At 45.7% G+C, this 19,542-nt stretch overlaps 1 protein-coding gene across 1 annotated transcript; it reads left to right on the top strand.

Annotated features, from left to right (window-relative positions):
* The first annotated feature begins 318 nt into the window (after nucleotides 1-318).
* UMPS (uridine monophosphate synthetase) lies at nucleotides 319-18,855 on the top strand. The gene is made up of 7 exons (XM_069780928.1): nucleotides 319-497; nucleotides 873-1,026; nucleotides 2,641-3,309; nucleotides 3,992-4,167; nucleotides 4,689-4,803; nucleotides 5,600-10,256; nucleotides 16,233-18,855. The coding sequence occupies exons 1-6, from the start codon at nucleotides 339-341 to the stop codon at nucleotides 5,779-5,781; spliced, it is 1,455 nt and encodes a 484-aa protein (XP_069637029.1). The 5' UTR covers nucleotides 319-338; the 3' UTR covers nucleotides 5,782-10,256; nucleotides 16,233-18,855.
* The last annotated feature ends 687 nt before the right edge of the window (nucleotides 18,856-19,542 follow it).

Raw genomic sequence — 19,542 nt, 5'->3', positions numbered from 1 at the left:
CCGAAGCAGAAAGCCTCGTGTCACATCACACCCTCCCCGCACCACCGGCTTCTGCTTCCCTGCGGGAAGCGCGGCCGCCGCCCGGGGGGACGGGCAGACCCTGAACGCACCTCCCGCCCAGGCCTCCACGGCCGTGTGGGGCCGGGATCGTGAGGGGACGGGCCCCGGGCGCGGGAAGGAAGGGGGGGACGGGGACGGGGACCGGGACCGGGACGGCGGAGGGCGGTCGAGGGGCCGGTCCCTGTCACCGCGCTCTGCTGAGGCGACGCCCGCGCATGCGCAGAGCGCGAACCGCCCCCGCTCCGTCATCTGCCGGCGCCGGGGCGGCGCGTAGCGGGATGGCGGCGGCGGCGGCGGCGGCGGGCCGCGTGGCGGCGGCGGCGCTGCGTGAGGCGGGCGCTCTGCGCTTCGGCGACTTCGTGCTGAAGAGCGGCCGGGCCTCCCCCGTCTACATCGACCTGCGCGGCCTCATCTCCCACCCGCTCCTCCTCCGCCAGGTGCGGCGGCCGCTCTGTGGGGGGCGAGGGGCCGGGCCGGGTGCTGCCCGGAGTGCCAGACGGCGCTCGCCCGTGCCGGCAGGCCGGAGGTCTGGGGTGTCCCTCTGCCTCTTGCGGGGTACCGGGGTCTCTTGTAGCTGAAGGAGGGGGCGAGGCGCGGGAGCGCTGCCGGGGCCTCTCCAGAGAGCCCTCGCCGGGGCTGGGGCCGCGCTCTGCTGGCCGGCAGCCCGCTGGGTGCAGCCGCCGTCGGGAGAGCGGCCGCCAAGTCTGTGAAGGAGAGGGGCTTTCCACGCGTTTGCGTCGCTTCCCTTGGTAACGCATCTGTTTAGTCACGCTAGTCTGGCTCTTAAAAAGAGGTCTGGCTTTCTTTTTCAGGTTGCAGCTCTTCTCTTCCAAACAGCCAAAGATGCTGGTCTGGAGTACAACTGTGTGTGCGGCGTTCCTTACACAGCACTGCCGTTGGCCACAATTATCTGCTCGGAAAATCAGATTCCGATGCTTATACGGAGGAAGGAAGCAAAAGACTACGGTAAAAACCTTCAAATCAACAATTCGTGTCCACTTGTTGTCTTGTTTGGGAAATGACTTTATATATTTGTGGTTCTGTTGTAATGTACAGCATCTCCATTCCAATTTAAAGGTTACCACCCCAATTCAAAAAGCAGCCCCTTTTCCCCCTAAAATATCCCTCCTGCAGCATCTCAACCTGATCAGGCTCTCCCAGCTGGTTGCTGATTAGGCTGCGGCTTGAATCCAGCCGTAGTAGGTTTGGAGACTCTTGAGGGGTTTTCTTGGTTTCTTTGGTTTTGTTGGGGGGGGGGGCTTTTTTTGTTCCTTTCTTTTCTTCAGCGGTATCATTTTTTCCCTTGGCACCATTACCATGGTTCTGGGTTACTGGCCTCTTCCAGAAACCGAGATTTATAACTCGGTTTCTCTGATATGCTGAGACCAGTGCCACATTTCACTTCCAAACAGAACTTTTTGTGTAGTAACTCTTAAGAGGAACCTTTCTAGTCTCTTTTTCATTTGCCTCTCAAACCCCTTTTTGTTTCGTATCCTGTAGTCCTGCACTCAGTGGGCAGGGTGGACCAGGCGAGAAGCAGTCAGTTCTCTACACAATGAACCATTTATTTGGTTTTAATAAAAAGAAGGAGGAGGGAAGACTGAAGCAATAACCTACCATAGCAGCTGGGTTTCTACATGTGATAAGAGCTATACTCTTCCAATAGTATTTAATTAGAAAACATGCATGTCAAAACTAAATGTTACTCCTGTGTTAGCGTGCCAGGCACAAAGACATTTGCTGTTCTTTCTTGTGAAAGGCAAGTCGATTGTGACAGCAATTAGCTGCCTGGCACAAGGTTTCTGGTGTCACATGGATTGCAAAGCTGTATGTACTCTTGTTCTGTAGGCTGTCATGGTCTAAGCACCGCACTGGCTGCATAATGTTCTCCTGCTGCTTGCTGCTTCCTGGGAAAGCTTGGCATCCTTTGTTGTACCCCCCAGGAGGCCTTTCATGGACGTGTGCCTGTTGTTGGTTAGGGTAAAGGCATTTGGGGTTTTACTCCTTCTAATTGTTCTAACAGGCTTATTAAGCGCAGAATACTGCCTGTGGAAAATAGGGAATATGCTGAAGAGTACCAACGACTTGGCTGCTTTAAAGACATTTTAAATAACCAGAGAAAATAGTTCTGTAATTCTGAGCATTAAATTCACGGCAATAATCAACTTCTGTAGTCATCTTACCCAAAGATTTAAATTTATGCAGTTAACAGTATGTCAGTTTTGTTAATGGAACGTAACTTCTGGAAACATAAAAAAGTATTTTATTAACTTGGACAAGTAACAGTCTTTATGAACTGAATTGCAAGTCAGTGACTGAGCTGTGGTAAGAACTGTGATAACTGGTATCAGATAATAACTAAAAAAATTACCTCTCCATACTGACAGTGAATGTGAAATTCCTAGTCTCTTAAAATCCATTGGTATTGGACTTCAGGATATGTTGCAGCACATGCTTGTATGTGGAACAAATACAATCTTTTACATTAGCATAGCAAGTTAAAGTTTTGATACTTTTAAGTTTTTGGGGGGTCTTTTAAACTTTCTTCATTTAGTGGATTGATTGCCTTTTATTTTTAAGGTACTAAGCGGCTGGTAGAAGGCACCATTAATCCAGGAGAAACATGCTTGATCATTGAAGATGTTGTAACAAGTGGATCTAGTGTACTGGAAACTGCGGAAGTTCTTCAGAAAGAAGGATTAAAAGTCACGGATGCCATAGTGTTGTTGGACAGGGAGCAGGGCGGGAAGGCCAGGTTAGAGGAACGTGGAATTCGCCTGCACTCTGTGTGCACGTTGTCCGGGGTGTTGGAGATTCTCCAGCAGCAGGGAGAAGTGGCTGTTGAGATGGTTGAAAAGGTGAAGAAATTCATTCAGGGAAATGTGTTTGAGCCAGTGGCTCAGAACGGTCCTGCTCCTGTCAAGAGACTATGTAAAGAGCTGAGCTTCAGTGCTCGTGCCGAGCTGCCGGGGGTACATCCTATTGCAGCCAGGCTTCTCGTGCTCATGGAAAAGAAGCGAACTAACTTGTGCTTTTCTGCTGATGTTACCAGCTCCAAAGAGCTGCTGCAGTTAGCTGCCATCCTGGGCCCCAGCATTTGTATTCTGAAGACTCACATAGACATCCTGAATGATTTCACCCAGGAGGTAGTAAAGGAGCTGAGAATGCTCGCAGATCAACATGAATTCCTGATTTTTGAAGACAGGAAGTTTGCAGACATTGGAAACACAGTGAAACATCAATATGAAGGTGATTATCATCAGCCTTGATTTACTGTAGCTTTGCTGCCAGTGTGTGTAACTGCAGTGCTGGCACAGGTTGCCAGGAGGGATCATGGAATCTCTAGCCTTGGGGAAGGCTCAAGGGGGCAAGGCCCTGAGCAACCTGATCTAGCTTTGAAGTTAACTCTGCTGAGAGGGCATGACCTCCAGAGGTCCCTTCCAACCTAAACCTTTTTATGAATCTGTGGTTTGATAGTCATTTTCTGTGCGAAAACGCAGTGTGGCTTCTTAAGGCAGCCTGCTATTGTATGCTTGTGTGCTCATTACGGCTTTCATTAGGTATTGCATCTGCAACTGTAGAACTGTTTACTCGTTTTCTGATCCATATGTCTCTCATGATCTGCATACTGTATTGAAAGACAGCACCTGTGACAGTGGATTTCTAGGTTACCTTAAGTGTATTGGTGAATATTAAAGGTGAGATACTAAGAAGTGTTTGTGAAAAGTAGAACTGAGATATTAGACTTTGTGGTTAGGCAGCTGTCAGAACTGTCTGATGAGACTGAACTTGTAACTGTCAAGCTTCAGTAGTAAAACTGTCTAGTAAAATGTGAATGATTTAGCATGCAGCTTGTTTCATTTAACCCATGTTTCCCATTTAATACATTTCTAATGACACTTTGCCTCTGTCTTTCTATCCATGTTCTCAGGTGGTGTGTTCAGAATCGCGTCCTGGTCAGACATTGTTAATGCCCACGTGGTTCCAGGCTCTGGAGTTGTGAAAGGTCTGAAGGAAGTCGGTCTTCCTCTCCAGCGTGGCTGTCTTCTGATTGCCGAGATGAGTTCCCAAGGGTCACTTGCAACGGGTGAATACACAAAAGCTGCAGTAAGTAGGCAGTCTTGTTTCAGGTTAAAAGCTTGTAAAGTGTTGTGACAGGGAGGGTTTGTGTGCTTCTAATATTTGCACTTCCAAAAGCCTCTCCAGCTCTATGACAGTTTTTTTTCCTGTGGGAGACTCAGGAATCTGACAGAGTGGTGTTTAAAGGTTGCAGCTGTAGGCTAGTCATGTGAGGTGGTCAGAGTTCACACTGAATTCTAGTAAACATGCCAAGTATGTTATTAGCCCCCTCCCCCCCCTTTTTTTTTCTTAAGCAATAAATGTCTAATTAGTTTACATACATTCATTCCATTATTTATAACATAGAAAGAAACATAACATTCGTGTTCCTGGCTGCAAGCGCAGCAAGATCAGTGAGGGGCAAGCCAGCTCTAGGTGACTTGATATTGGTAAGGCATGAACAGGTATTTCATACCCCTGCCTTGCACAGCTTAGTGTGTCAAAGGGTGGATGAGGAACAAGCTTAATTTTAGGTATATCACTTGTAACTGTTTACTGATCTTCTTCAGGTACAGATGGCTGATGACAACTCAGATTTTGTTTTTGGATTCATATCTGGATCTAGAGTTAGTAATAAACCGGAATTTCTTCACTTAACTCCAGGGGTGCAGCTGCAAACTGGAGGTAACTTCTTCTGAAATATTTATAGTCTGTTTGTAAATACAGTAAGTGATCTAGCCTTCAGTGAAAAAGTGGCTTCTGAAGAGGGTTTGGTTGCTGATTCTCTGGTGGGAGGAGTCTGTTTGCCATTATGAGGTGCCTTCTATATTTCTGGGTACGCTGATCCCTTTCCTGGGAGCCCTGAAAGGCAACCAGCAGGCTGCACAGCTTTGTTTTTTATGCCATAAAGCGCAATCCTTAAAACACGTGAAATGTCTTCAGGTAGGTGATAGGTTAGATGTACAACTACTCAGTAGGAGTAGAAAAAAAGATTTTTAACAAATACAGAATTCTAACTGTAACACTGTCGATACTGATATAGATGCAGTATCAATGAATTGGAAGTCTTACACGGACTAAACATGTTATTGCTGAACCAGGTAGGGGACATGTGTTTCTCTGCAATACTTAATTCTTACAAAACCTGAAGTGAAATCACAAGCATTTACGTGAATGTTTGGTGGGTTTGCTTGTTTTAAGAAGGCTAAGGCTTATTTCAGTAATCCTGATTGGTGCTTTGTTGCGAAACTGTTCCCTCTATTGTGACTGGTAAATCACGAAAAAGGAGAGCGCTCTCTGTCAAAGCTGATCTGTGTAATAGGGGATTCGTTGGTTGGAGACACAGTTTCTAGTTATGTTTGTGGATTGTTAGACTGAGAGCTGGAACAGCACACCTGTTCTTTGTTCTAGCACCTCTTTGAAGGTTTTTAGAATATCTTGTTTTGTAGGAACTAAAAAAAAAATGGTGTCTCTATTTCAGGTGATAACCTTGGACAGAAGTACCTAAGCCCCAAGGAAGTTATTGGTGAAAAAGGTTCAGATATCATTATTGTGGGACGTGGCATCTTGTCAGCTTCAGACCGTCTTCAAGAGGCAGAGAAGTACAGGAAGGCAGCTTGGGAGAGCTACATAAGCAGACTTGGTATTCATGCAGAAGATTGAAAGCAGGCCACTTTCCTAGCCAATAAGCAAAGCTGATGGAGCCCCAATCATTGTAAGGCTTCCAGTTAAATACAAAGACACTTCAGCTGGTAGAAAACTGCTCTTGTGGAGAAAAATCTGTACTAACTAAATTATTTTTAATCGCGCTCACACAGATCGAGTTGCACATGCCGTGGTTGGGTTTTTTAATGCGTGAAACGAAAACTTCATGCCCAGTTTTTAGCCTGAATAGCTTTTCTCTGCTGAAAAATGTTGCACGAAACACTCCAAGGGTGTCTGGTTGGCTGTTGTTGCTTTTGTTTCTTTTCTCCACCCTCAAATTCTTTCTGTCTGTGGAAACAGTATTTTACTGTTCTTAATAAACTGCACCTGCAGATCTGACCTGCTGCCCCACTCTCCCAGGATTACTTGACTCTGCTATTTCCAAGGAGCAAGTATGGCTCTTAATCCCACACTGTGAAATTGAATAATGTGTTGTTTAATAAATACTCTTTTTTGCTACTGTTTTCCTTTCATTTGATCTATAACTCTTCCTTCTGTGGGAGTGTGAAATTCTGTCTTCAGGACCCCAGTATTATGAAAAGTCATTCTGGTGTTTGTGACTGCAGGAATTACTCATGATTCTGTTTACAGGAGCTGCAAAGAATTTGTCAGAGCAACTGGTTGTTGCATGCTTAATTACAGTGGAGCTGTTGATTCCTCTAATGAGAAACAAAAATGTACTTTCTGTTTATTGACTTTTTATGACTAGCTGGAATAATTCTAGGAATTACTTTCCACTTTTCATGATGAGTAAGGAGAAGTAGAAATATCTTGTATGACTGGTTTTGAGTAGAAAGGACGGAATAACCTTAAAACTATCTAGTGTATGTGTGGTGGAAATCACCTTGAATTTTCATTGCTATCAAGAAGGCAAAGATGGTGTTGTGGTTCCTGTGCTGATGCAAAGCACACGGAGGAAGCTGGTTCCCTTTGTTAATACAGTTACCTGTAGACTAGGAACAGCTCTATCTAGCCTTGCTGTCTGGGTGTGTTGGGGGTGATGGCTTTACCTTTTCACACTCCAGTCTTGGAAGTGTACTTCCACTCCCCTTGATGACAGTACTGCTTATGGGGCTTAGGAGTTGGTTATTTGGGTGAGAATATTAGAACTTGTTGTATGTGGTTTGTTTTCCATGGGGCTACCGTTTACTTCAGCAGTCTTCCTATGCATCATAATTTACATCTGGAGAACTCTAGCTAGGGAACATTTAGGCTCTCTTAGCCACCTTTCACAGCTGGAACTTGATGAGTGTGTTGTATCTTGTGCAGCCAGCCTGCAACAGTCTGTGAGTCGTCATACTGCACATCAACTTCTAAGAAGTTCCAGTTCTTCAAAGTGAACGGAGGATTTGGGATTTGTTTACTGTGTCATCTTAATTATCTCATGGCCTTGAGGCCTGTAGCAGAAACAAGACTTTCTCACTTAAAATGTTTTGCAGAAAACTGCTTTTTCCACCAGAGGGAGCTGAGACTCTATTTTTCAGGAGAGTTGATGTACTAGCTCTTTTACAGCTAATAGTTTCCGATGATGATACCAACTCTAGATATGTTTAGGATGAAAATCTGTCTGGTTTTCAGCAAGTTACACCCTTGCTGATGCCCTCATTTAAAACAGTAGAGTTTACCAGAAAACTGCCTCAGGCTGGAGTTCAATGTTGTACGTTCACTGTTGCAGTAAAAGTCGAGTGCCGCGATGCGATTCAGTATTTTCCACTAACTGCTGAATCGGGTTAAGCGGGTGGCTGACTTCCATGCAGCTAAATCCCTGAGCAGGCTCTTTGGAGAGCTAGTTTATCAGGCCTCTAGCTGAAAAAAATAGCAACCAGATTTGGAGAGACGGATGTGATCTAATATCCAGCCACTTTTAGACAATACATGCAACTCATTTTCTTAGCAAAACAACTTCTGAGGAACAGATTGATTGGAAAACTTCATTTCACAGTCCTTCATTGTAGACTCAGTAAATCATCCAGAAAGAGCTGTATTTTGGTGTTTCATTTGACACCAATGTTGCAAACATTTCAATTAGCAAAACAAAAACATGTTACCTCCTATATGCATTCTTCTGTCAGAATGATTGTAGTAAACAAGCGTGTGCACTTTCTTTGAGGCACCTGAAAGTGATTAAAAATCCATTTCAAATTAAGGACAAATGTTAATTTCCTTGCTTGCCCCTGCTGCTCGCATTCATCGCATAGTTCCTGCTGTTGATCCCAACTGTTCCTAACATGGGAACTAGGTCACAATTTACAAAACTCATTTGCATCATAATATATGAATCTGAAAGTCTTGCGGTTCATTCTCTGATCTGATCGAGTCTGGGATAGAGGCGTAAGGCTATATTTAAATTACTGGGTTATCACATGACTTACATTATCTGGCAAGTGGTGTTTATATGAAATTGTGATCCTTAATCCACTCTGGAGTATGGTTTATAACAGAATGAAAGGATATCACACTTTTCATAGTGAAATAAGACTGCGATCAAGCGTTGTCAGTGCTTGCAACAGAAAGAAGGCTGACTTGCTGCTGTTTCTGAGCAGTGTAGCGGGGACTGTGAGAGACCAGCACAAGCTGGAACCGTTAAGGAATTGTTAGGTAGCTTTTGATATTTGTATGTAAAGTTCACTCTATCTATCTCTGTCTTGCATGAGGAGTGCTATGTCAAGAGAACCCAGCCTGGGTGTAACTGCATAAGTGCAGTGCTTGACTGAGACTTAAAATTCTTGCAAAATCTTGATACCCCCAGCACTGAATTAAAACCAGCCAAGTTAAATTTTTTGTCCTTAAAAGTATGATTTGTATGTCACAGTATCAACATTGCTTTATTAACTAGTAATTGACAGGTCATATTATAGTTTCCATTGCCTATTCTATGAAAACTTGTTTAAGACTTAATCCCAGAAAAATAACTGAATCACTTCCTTTTAAATTTACGTGGAAAGCTTGTTGCTGTGGATTTTTTTAGCAAGCGACACAAACATTGCATTTAGGGAACGGGACCAAAGGAATGTGAAACACCCGGGGGAAGTTTGTTTTCAGATTTGACTTTTGGAGGTCACTGTCTCACAGAAATGATCTGTTTCAGAAGGCTTGTAACGACTGTGGGCTAGACAGGCTGGATGTTTGGTTTGTTTGTAATCACTCTGTTGGTTCTTGGTTGGTCTGTACCACAGTGGCAAGTACAGCCTCATGTTCGAATGCTGCACCAAATTAAAACTCAGCCTGGTGCCTGCCCCAGCTGCAGGTTTTTCTCTAACTCTCTTAGCAGGCATTTGCTGGCTGGGAGCGGTGACCCCGCCTGCGTGTCCGGGTTGACTTTGTCCTCAGTCTTGGTTCTCTGTTTCTGTATGACCCTTGTCCTCTGAACTTTTTCTCATAAGCTGATGCTATCCACAGTCAGGCTGTGAAAATGCAGGGTTGTAGGTGGAGGCTGGCCAGTACAGAGAACAGGAGGAAGCCCGAGCAAGGCTGTAACTGTGAAGCTCTTGCTTGTAGCATGGTCTCCTGAGCAGAAGTGTGTTGGTATGCCATAGGTTGTGTTTAGCCCAAATAGGTGATGCAGGAGGAGAAGCTAAGCTAGTGCAGTCACTTTTGATCTGTTCCTGAACAGCTAATAGTAGCTATACAGAAGATACTTTCACAAACAGGACTATTTAGATGGGGAAATTCTGCAGTGTTCCCTGCAGCTGATCATTTCTGCTTTGCTGAGAGGTATCATTTTAGGCTGATGATGGGAGCAGCCATAAAGGTGACCTGGTTATAAGGGGGAAAATATTGAACAGAAGACAATCTCTGCTCAAATACTGACAGAGAAAATGCCTGCCCACTTAGGAACCAGAAGCGTCCTTGAGGAGTGCAGCTGGCATCTTTGAAGTGCAGCAGGACACCGAGAAACCAGAGACATCCCGAGATACCACTGATAAGTGCAAAAACAAGGAACTGTAACAGCAACTTATCTTCTGGAAAGGTGAAAAAAAAAGTCTGGAAAAGGGGAAAAACATTCTGAGAAAGTGAGCGTTGGTAACTGCTATTGGCTGTTCTAACTCACAGAACAGAAAAACAGTCTGATAAAACAAAAATTGGTCTGAGAGAATAGAAAACATCACCAGTTATTGGTTGTGCCAGGTGGAAAACAGAAGTTAGTAGCATCTATTGGCTGTTCCGGGTGGTGGTGTCCTACGCCCCTTTATGTCTCTGTGATAAAAAAAGGACTTACTTTTTACCCAAAATGCAGCCTCTTTCCTGCACACGAACCCCTGTTCCCCACGACATTTCCTTGGCAGAGCGGACCCTCAGCAGGGACACCAGGCTGACTCCGGCTCCGTGATGCAGCTCATCGTCCAAGTGAGACTTCATCTGTTGTCGCCTGGCCCCACTTCTGGGATGGGTTTGATTGGCCCCACTGCTGGGATCGGTTTGAGGAGCACTTGGTACTGGTAACATTTTTATATATATATATAAAAAAAAAAAAAAAAAAGGCCGGTATGTAAGTAATTATTGATAAGTGTATTTGCTGCTTTACTAGTGGTAATTCTGCAGTAATTTGTAATACTGAAATATAGACTTGCTGCTAATATTAATTGCTGCTGTGGAAATACATTTGCTTTCTGGTAGTAATTTGTAGTAGCTTGTAGTATAGCTATCCTTGTTTTGCCAATCGTAACTATACTTGCCTTGATAGTAGTAAACTGTAATGAAGTAAAGAACATAGGTAATAAATCCTCTGTGTCTTTGTGCATGACGGAGTCCTGCAAACCTGCATATGGTTGCAATCTTTGTGCACCCACAGACCAGGTAACCCTTCTGGGCTGTGGGGTTAATTGGTGGCAGAAGTGGGGCTCTGTGATACACAGGTCATGGATGCTTAGGAGAAGGCAGTAGAAGAGCAGCAAAAATGGCAAGAGGCTAAGGGGTGGAAAACGCCTCGATGGGACAGGGATTGGGTGTCTGAGAATGGGTTGAATTTGGAAATGCTGCAAGCAAGCAGAGTTTCAGAAGTGGCAGGACAGTCATAAATGCAAAGCTGAGGATGGCAAGGGGGCTTTCATTGGGCTTCTCACAGAGGTGTTGGCAGCCATGGGCGCTTTGTTTAACACTGCTAGGCAGGAACTGGAACCTTTGCAGTGAGCTAAGGATGCAGAAGCACAAGCAGTTGCCTTTGAAACCCATAGTTTTGTTGCAAACCGATTACTTAGGCAATTAGAAATGAACCTCAGACCTCCGTCTATACAACAGCTAGAGCAAGAGCCTATGTGCCTGGTCTCAGAGAGCGAGCTCATTGAAAAGATACACATGCTGAAAATGGATAACGAGGAGGAGGGCTTTGATTCTGGCAGTGGGTCTTCCACCCCCGCGTCATTACCTGAGCATCGCCCAGATAACGCTGCCTCCTTGTACCCTAGCATTAAAACTTCCCTGGTACAACTCCCAGCTCCTGCTGGAGAGGAAGGTGCTCCCGCGCTGCCTGGGGTCACAATGACTGCTGCGATTTTTAACGCAGAACAGCTAAGGCAGCTGTCCTTGCAGTATGGCAGAAAGCCCCATGAGGACTGGGTGGGATGGGTGACACGGTGCTACCAGCTGGGGACTGGAACCCCAGTGATCCTTAATCAGACTGACGCCGGACAAATATTCCTGGGAGGAAGCATATTTCTCCTAAACCCCGATGCAGGGGCCAGAGTGAATACCTTCTCCTTGTTATCTTCAATAATACATGCTGTTAGAAAAATGCCGGGACCATGGTGTATCTCCCTCCCCCTCTGGAGTACTCCTGATGGGTTTTCTGGCTGGATGATGAGACTGGCTGCTCAGGAAGTCCTTAAGGGACAAGGGGCAATACTCCGGGACGTGATGGCTGTGCCAGCAACAGCAGCAGGACAACTAAAACTCTTGCAAAAGGTACCACCCAAGGAGCCAAAAAAGACTCCTCCTTTTTCTCTTAACAGAGGCTGTCAGAATGCGTGGCGCTGACTAACTCAACCTAGGCAGCCCCCTGGATAGACCTTCATCTACATTCTGATCTTCATTTGCCTGGCCCTCAAGTTCCAGAGCCCCATACCTGTTCTGTAAGGGCAACTGAGAAGATGAGGGAGAGTGGGAGGGGATTCTCCCGCCTCCCTGAGAAGGGACCTGTATCCATTCGCCTCCATCTCTTTTTTAGGTCCCTCCTGCCTGGTGGCAAGAGGGCGGAGGATCCTCCACTTCTTGTGGAGCCTCCATCTGCTGCCTCTGCCTCAGGGATGGTAGGATGTGGGTCCACCAATCTATATCCTTCTCGCACTCCCTGATACTTCTTAACCTTTCCACTTCCTCCTTCAGCTCTGCCACCAGGTTTTTGCCAGAAATCTGATGTTTTCTGCCAGAAGCTCCAGGTGAGACCATGCTCCCCAGCTGCAGTGTAGAGTACATTTTGTACATCTGGTCCTGTCTGGACAGACCCAAGAGCTACCGCATGAGCTATTTCCTGTCTGATATACTCGAAGTCTTGTTGTTGCTCAAGGCTCCACTCAAAATAGTTCTTCTTTTGGGTTACTTGAAAAGAGGGCTCACAAGCTGACTATAACCCAGAATATGCATTCTCCAGAACCCCACAAAGCCTAGGGGAGGTTGTGTTTCCTTCTGGTGGAGACATAGTTGCTATCTTGTTGACCACATCCATAAGCACATGATGGCGTCCATCCTGGCATTGTATTCCCAAGAACTGTATTTCCTGTGCAGGTCCCTTGACCTTGCTTTTCTTTATGGCAAAACCAGCTTTCAGAAGAATCTGAATTACTCTTTTTCCCTTCTCAAACACTTCTGTTTTGTTGCCCCACATGATGATGTCACCAATGTATTGTAGATGTTCAGGGGCATCACCCTTTTCCAGTGCAGTTTGGATTAGTCCATGACAAATGGTAGAGCTGTGCTTCCATGCCCGAGGCAGTGGATTCCAGGTGTATTGGACACCTCGCCATCTGAAAACAAACTGTGGCCTGCACTCTGCTGCCAAAGAAGTTGAGAAAAACGCATTGGCAATATGTCAGTTGTAGCATACTACTTGGCTGCCTTCAACTCCAGTTTATGTTGGAGCTCTAACATGGCTGGTACAGCAGCACTCAGTGGTGGCATCACTTTGTTCAGGCCACGATTGTCTACTGTTAACCTCCATCCTCCATCAGACTTCTGAACTGGCCATATGGGGCTATTAAAAGGCGAGTGAGTCTTGCTGATGACTCCTTGGCTCTCCAGTTGATGAACCAGCTCATGGATGGGAGCCAGGGAATCTTGGTTTGTGCAATATTGCCGCTGGTGCACCATCCTGGTAGCAGTCGGCACCTGCTGTTCAACTTGCAGCAATCCCTCAATGAAGGGATCTTCCGAGAGGCCAGGCAGGGTAGATAGATAGCTGTTTGATCTTCTCTGAGTTCACAGTGGCTACACCAAAAGCCCGTCAGTACCTCTTTGCAGCCTTGAAGTACCCTCTCCTGAGGTAGTCTATGCCAAGGATACAAGGGGTCTCTGGGATGCTCGCAATGGGGTGCTTTTCCCATCTGTCCCCTGTTAAGCTCACCTCAGCTTCCAACACAGACAATTCTTGGCATCCCCATGTCACTGCAGAGATCCAGATGGGTTCTGTGCCCCTATATCCTGATATCACCAGCATACACTGTACACCAGTGTCTACCAAAGCCTTATACTCCTATGGGTCTGATGTGCCAGGCCATCAAATCCACACAGTCCAGTATACCAGGTCATCCCTTTCCTCCTCCTGGCCAAAGGCAGGGACCCTCTATTCCTGTTCCTCATCAGAGTATTCACTGTCTGACCCTTGCTGTGCCAGACCAGAAGTCCCCTCACCAGGATCAAGGGAAGTGATTTCAGTTCTTCTATGTCTGGGAGATCGCCAATTGCCTTCTTGTGTCTCTACAGCACCTATGCTGGCAGCCTTCTTGGGTGACCCCTTCTTAACAGCTGTCTTCCCTCTCAGTTCACATACGCGGGCTTCCAGCTTAAAGGTGGGTTCACCATCCCACTTCCTCATGTCCTTCCCCTGGTCATGCAGGAAGAAGCAGAGTGCACCAGGCAGTATGTGCCTGGGCTTCCCTTTCCCCCTGACTGGGGTAGGAGAGGAGTGATTTCTTGGAGCGCCCCTAACAGCCAAGGCACTGTCCTGTAGGGATGAGGAGATACAGAGATTTTCTTCAAAGTTTTGGAGCCAAGATGACACTTTCTCCACAGTTGGTGTTTCCATATCTGGGCAATACATTGCTGCCCAGCTGTTAGAATATGACACTGGGGCACCTTGAATCACCTTCCTCCACATGGCCTGTGTGCATAGAACATCGTCTGGATCTCTGGAGACCTCATCGTCATCTAGATCACTGTAGATGACTTCCAGCACTGCTAATTCTCTCAGGTACTGGATGCCTTCATCTGCAGTAGTCCACTTTCCTGGGGAGATCTTTCTTGAATGGGTATCCTGCCCTCACACTTGAGAGGAGCCATCTCCAGAGATGCAAATTACTGCCTCTTTTCCAAGTCCTCTCGCAATTCCCCAGTTTCTAGCAAGGGATCTCAGCTGTTGGACTTCCTTACCTTCCAATTGCTGACTGTCAGCCCCATTATCCCAGCATTGGAGCAGCCAGGCAGCAATCCGCTCACCGGGCTGGCAGTTGTAATCTTTCTGCATGTCTCGCAGTTTTGATGAGGTCAGGGAATGGGTAGTTTCTGCTTCCTTTCTGAATTCCCTCACTCCTTCCTCCAATTTCTTGATCAAGCCTTTCTTCTTCTTCCTCCTCTGTTACTAATCAATGATATGGACCCATTGCTCTCCTTGTCCACCGTTTCTTTTTCGTTACTGGGGCAATTACTATAATTGTTGTTGTTTGGGTCCCTATCTCAACCATCGTGTCTTCAGATGCAGTTTGGATCCCTGCCCCAACCACAGTCCTCTGAGAGTACTGGACTCTGGGCTCAACAGGCACAGGCCAGGCCCCAGTACAGTGCTAGAGGCTGTTGGTTTTCACTGGGGTAGGCAAGGCACCCTTCTGTCAGGTGGCATGTCAGTTTGCCAGGGTTTCTTGCCTGTTCAGGTGTAAAGTCCCAGGTTATGGGAGGTGAATCCTAGGAATCTGCCCAAAGCCTTCCACACACCCTGCCACCCAGGGACTGGCCCCTCAGGGCACATTTCAGTATCACCTCACCCAAAAGTTGTCTTCTTTTACACCGGCATGAGACCAGATTCCACAAAACCCATAATATGCCAACAGTATTAATTAGTAGTATTAAACAGCTCACATAAAGGTAAACAAGGACCTTGGCAGCCTGAATAATAAAACCATCCACATCAGTCCCAGGTAGGGAGAGGGAGATGTATTCCCTCATCTTCTTCACAAGATAGCTACCCCAGCACAGTAAGCCATCAGTGCCAGGGCAAAGCGCATAGCCATTATTTGTATTAACATGTTCCCAAGCTCAGCAAAATAAAGAGGTGAGCAGTGCAGCCAACAAACTTCATGACCCGCACAGAAGTTTGCCACTTAATAACTTCTATAAGCTATAGCAGGCTTAATACAAAACTGCCATTGTCTCATGCCGCACGTTGGGTGCCAAAAAGGACTGTGGTGGGTTGACCTTGACTGGATGCCAGCTGCCCACCAAGCTGCTCTATCACTCCCCTCCTCAGCAGCACAGGGCGGGGAGAAAAGAAGATGGAAAAAAACCTCATGGGTCAAGATAAAGGCAGTTTAATAAAAGCAAAAAACCAAAGGTTGTACATAAAAGCAAAAGAAAAGAGTTTAGTCTTTACTTCTTATCAGCAGGCAATGTCCAGCCATTTCCCAGGAAGCAGGGCTTCAGTATGCGTAGTGGTTTGTCTTCCAAGACAAATGTCATAAAAAATTAATGCCCCCCCCTTCCTCCTTTCTCTCAGCTTTTATTGCTGAGCAGACATCATATGGTGTGGAATATCTCTTCGGTCAGTTTGGGTCAGCTGTCCCGGCTATGTCCCCTCCCAAGATCTTGCCCATGCCGAGCCTACTGGTGAGGGGGAAAATGTTGGAGAGACAGCCTTAATGCTGTGCGAGTACTGCTCAGCAGCAGCCAAAACACTGGTGTGTTATCAACACCTTTCTAGCTACCAATACAAAGCACAGCACTGTGAGGGCTGCTATGGAGAAAATTAACTCCATTTCAGCCACATCCAATACAGAGGGGAATTGACAGTACAAGATGCAAAGGCAACGGGGTGCTGAACCCAGCACTAAAAGATGGAAAATTAAAAATGGAAAAGATGGAAAACTAAAAGATGGAAAATTAAAGGAAGATGCTCGATCACCAGGTTGACAAGCATCTCATTTCTAAGCAATGGATATCCAAATTACCTGATATCCAAAAGGAATGAAGCAGTTTTGTTTTTCTTTCAGGTCACCCTAACTGCAACATCAGAAATGGGAAATGCAGATTATTCTCCCTGGATTTTGGTCCTACCTTATGCATCGTACTGATTTGGCAAGTTGGCATGAAATGAAACAACGTCATGAGCACTTTTTTCTTTCTTACAATTGTTATAATATAACAATATACACAGTGATTGGATCCTATCTAGTAATTACTATATTGCTCGTTCCCTTATCTCAAGAATGTAATAGCAATCACATTTTTCAATTTACAAATACAAGTTCTCAAGTGGGCAATGAATTGGATTGTTGGTATTGCTTACACCACCCTCAATCATTAGATGCCAAATTTTGGTGGTTAGCAGAACCTGTCCCTGAAGCACCTTGATCTCAAGATTTGACATTTAACTTCCAACACAACCATTACCCTGTAGGTAATCAGGGCAGAATGTCTAAACCCACAGTAATGAGGCCATCTAAGTTCCTCAGTTTGTACATGCGCCGTTTCCAAACTTGGGTGTCACTGAATTAGAACGCGCTGTTACTAGTATTTCTGCTACACTTGAGATTACCCAAAATGCTACTGTGGATGTTTTAAAGAACCTACAGATGAAGATTAACTCACTTTTACGATTGGCTACTGTCACAGGTGAATTATTAATCATTGTTGTGTGGTTAACTAAAAGGGTTTTATTAATGATTAAATGGTGATCAAATGGTAGTTAATTGATGATTTAATGAAAATCAAATGGTAATCAAATTATGATTGAGCAATAATTGAATGTTAATTAAATAGTGATTTAACAATGATCTGACAATGATTTAAAAGATGATTTAAACAGCATTTAGACGATAATTTAGACAATTTAAGCAGTGGTAAAACAATCTACTACTTACTACACTTCTAATAATTAAGCTAGAGATGGATATATGGATGTTGCTAGCATACAATATACCTTTAGGCCTAATGTAAAATGTCGCTTACTCGTTATAGACATCAGCTGCTGGGTAAGGGGTGTCTCAATCTTGAGCAGTAACCTTGCTCCCTGCTCAAGGGGAGATCACCTCCGTGCAGCCTGCTGCCACGCAGCAGAGCTCAACGGGCTCACAGTTTGCATGGCAGGGCTGATGATTCCAGTCAGGGCTGCTTGTTGGTGATGCCTGAACCAAGGTACTGCTCACTCAGTCCCAGTGGGCACACCTGACACAGCTACCCACGTTCACTGGGCCGTGGATTATCTTTTAGGCTCCCAAAGGGGTATTTGTGTGTTAATGAATAGTACCCATTGCTTCTCCACTAACAAAGTCAAACAAATCGAATATGAAGTGGAGTTCATTCAGCAACACGTCCACCAAATAGCCCAAGAGCAGCCCCTGCCCAGGGCCGGCCGTGGCCGTTGTCTTAGGTGCCAGACCCTGCAACACGGGCACGGCACATCTCAGAGACATTAGCTCTCATCCTAGCTGTAGGATTTGTGCTTTTCGTATCAAAGGACTGCCTGTATCACTTTTATCCAAACCGGTACTGCACACTTGTGCCTCAACCAACAAACCCTCTCAGAAGTTGCAACAACTTTGGGCCCGACACAGCCATGAGTCTCCTCCACCTCACGCATTAGGAGGCAAGAGAGACGCAGCAGGCAGGGTGTAGTCTCACTCCTAGTGACCCATCAGTGGTCATAGGCCAAGGGGTGGAGTGATGGGAACAGCCATAAGGGCAGTCTGGTTATAAGGGCAAAAATATTGAACAGAAGAAGACCTCTGCTCAAATACTGATGGAGAAAATGCCTGCCAGCCTGGGAACCAGAAGCATCCTTGAGGAGCACAGCTGGCATCTTTGAAGGGCATCTGAGTACTGAGAAATCGGAGACATCTCGAGATACTACTGATGTGAACTACAAAAACAAGGAACTGTAACAGCAACTTATCATCTGGAAAGGTGAAAAAGAAGTCTGGAAAAGGGGGAAAACAGTCTGACAAAGGAAGAGTCAGTAACTGCCATTGGCTGTTCTAACTGGCAGAACAGAAACAGAGCTTGGAAATAGAAAAATTCATCCAAGAGAATAGAAAACTTCATTTATTGACCGTGCCAGGTGAAAAATAGAAATTTGTAGCATCTATTGGCTGTTCCATGTGGTGGTGTCCTCCAATCTCATATGTCTCTGTGATATAAAAAACGATTTACTTTTTACCCAAAATGGAGCCTCTTTCTCTGAGAAATGCCTGAGTACAACCCCCGTTCCCCACAACACTTCCTCGGCAGAGCAGACCCTCGCCAGGGATGCCAGGCTTACTCCAGGCTCCGTGATGCAGATCATCGACCCAGAGAGACTTTGTCTGATTGGCCCCACTTCTGGGATGGGTTTGATGAGCACTTGGTACCGGTAACATTACACATATATATATGTGTATATATACACACAGGCATGCATGTAAGTAATTACTGGTAAGTATATTTGCTGCTTTACTAGTGGTAATTCTGTAGCAACTTGTGATATTGCAATATAGACTTGCTACTAATATTGATTGTGCTGCTGTTGAAATTTGCTTTCTGGTAGTAATGTGTAGTATACATATACTGATCATAAGTGTACTTGCCTTGATAATGATGACCTGTAGTAAAATGCAATAAAGTAATTTCGGAAATTAATCCTCCCTGTTCTTGTGCATGATGGAGTCCTGCGAACTCATGGATGCAACCTTGGTGCACCCACAGGCTGGGTAACCCTTCTGGGTCATGACAGTCAAATGGAGGAGTTTCTGTTGGGCATGGAGAAAGGGATAGGATGAAATCAAACCCTGTGTCTCTATTGTATTGTATTGTTTTAGCTTTTTGAAGGCCAGTAGTGAAGACGAGGTAGAGGAAAAACAGTCAATTCCAGTTCAAAGTGTGTTCAGATGCAGAGATGTTGCTGGAATACAGGGGTCAGGAGATGCTGCTGGGCTGCAGATGTAGTCAGTTATCTCACCTTGGTATTTCTTTCCAGGAATCTTAGTGACCCTGTCCTCAATACACTAGCTCCTTCTCTTCCCACGCAGCTGGATAAATGCAAGGTTAAACAGTTTGAAAAGTGTGAAGCATTCATCCTCCAGAGCTTGGGCTTAAACTTCATCTGTTGAGCACCTTCTTGCTCCACTGGACAGGGCAAAGGGGACGCAAAGCGGGCGTGCCTCACTCCAGCAAAGGGTGCATCTCCGCGGTTAACAAAGCAAATACTGCTGCCATTGGCCTTGACTTTTCCCAGGGTGTGATGTGATGCTCTCTCCCCTAGAAACACCAGCAGCGCAGGGAAAATGTGCTAGTGAGCCTCAGTCCCCGTGGCCACGCAGCAGCAGC

Source organism: Haliaeetus albicilla, chromosome 4 (genome assembly GCF_947461875.1).
Source record: "Haliaeetus albicilla chromosome 4, bHalAlb1.1, whole genome shotgun sequence".
In the NCBI taxonomy this organism is placed as follows: Eukaryota; Metazoa; Chordata; class Aves; order Accipitriformes; family Accipitridae; genus Haliaeetus; species Haliaeetus albicilla.
The sequence above is the reverse complement of the archived record's forward strand: the minus strand, read 5'-3'. Positions and strand labels throughout refer to the sequence as shown.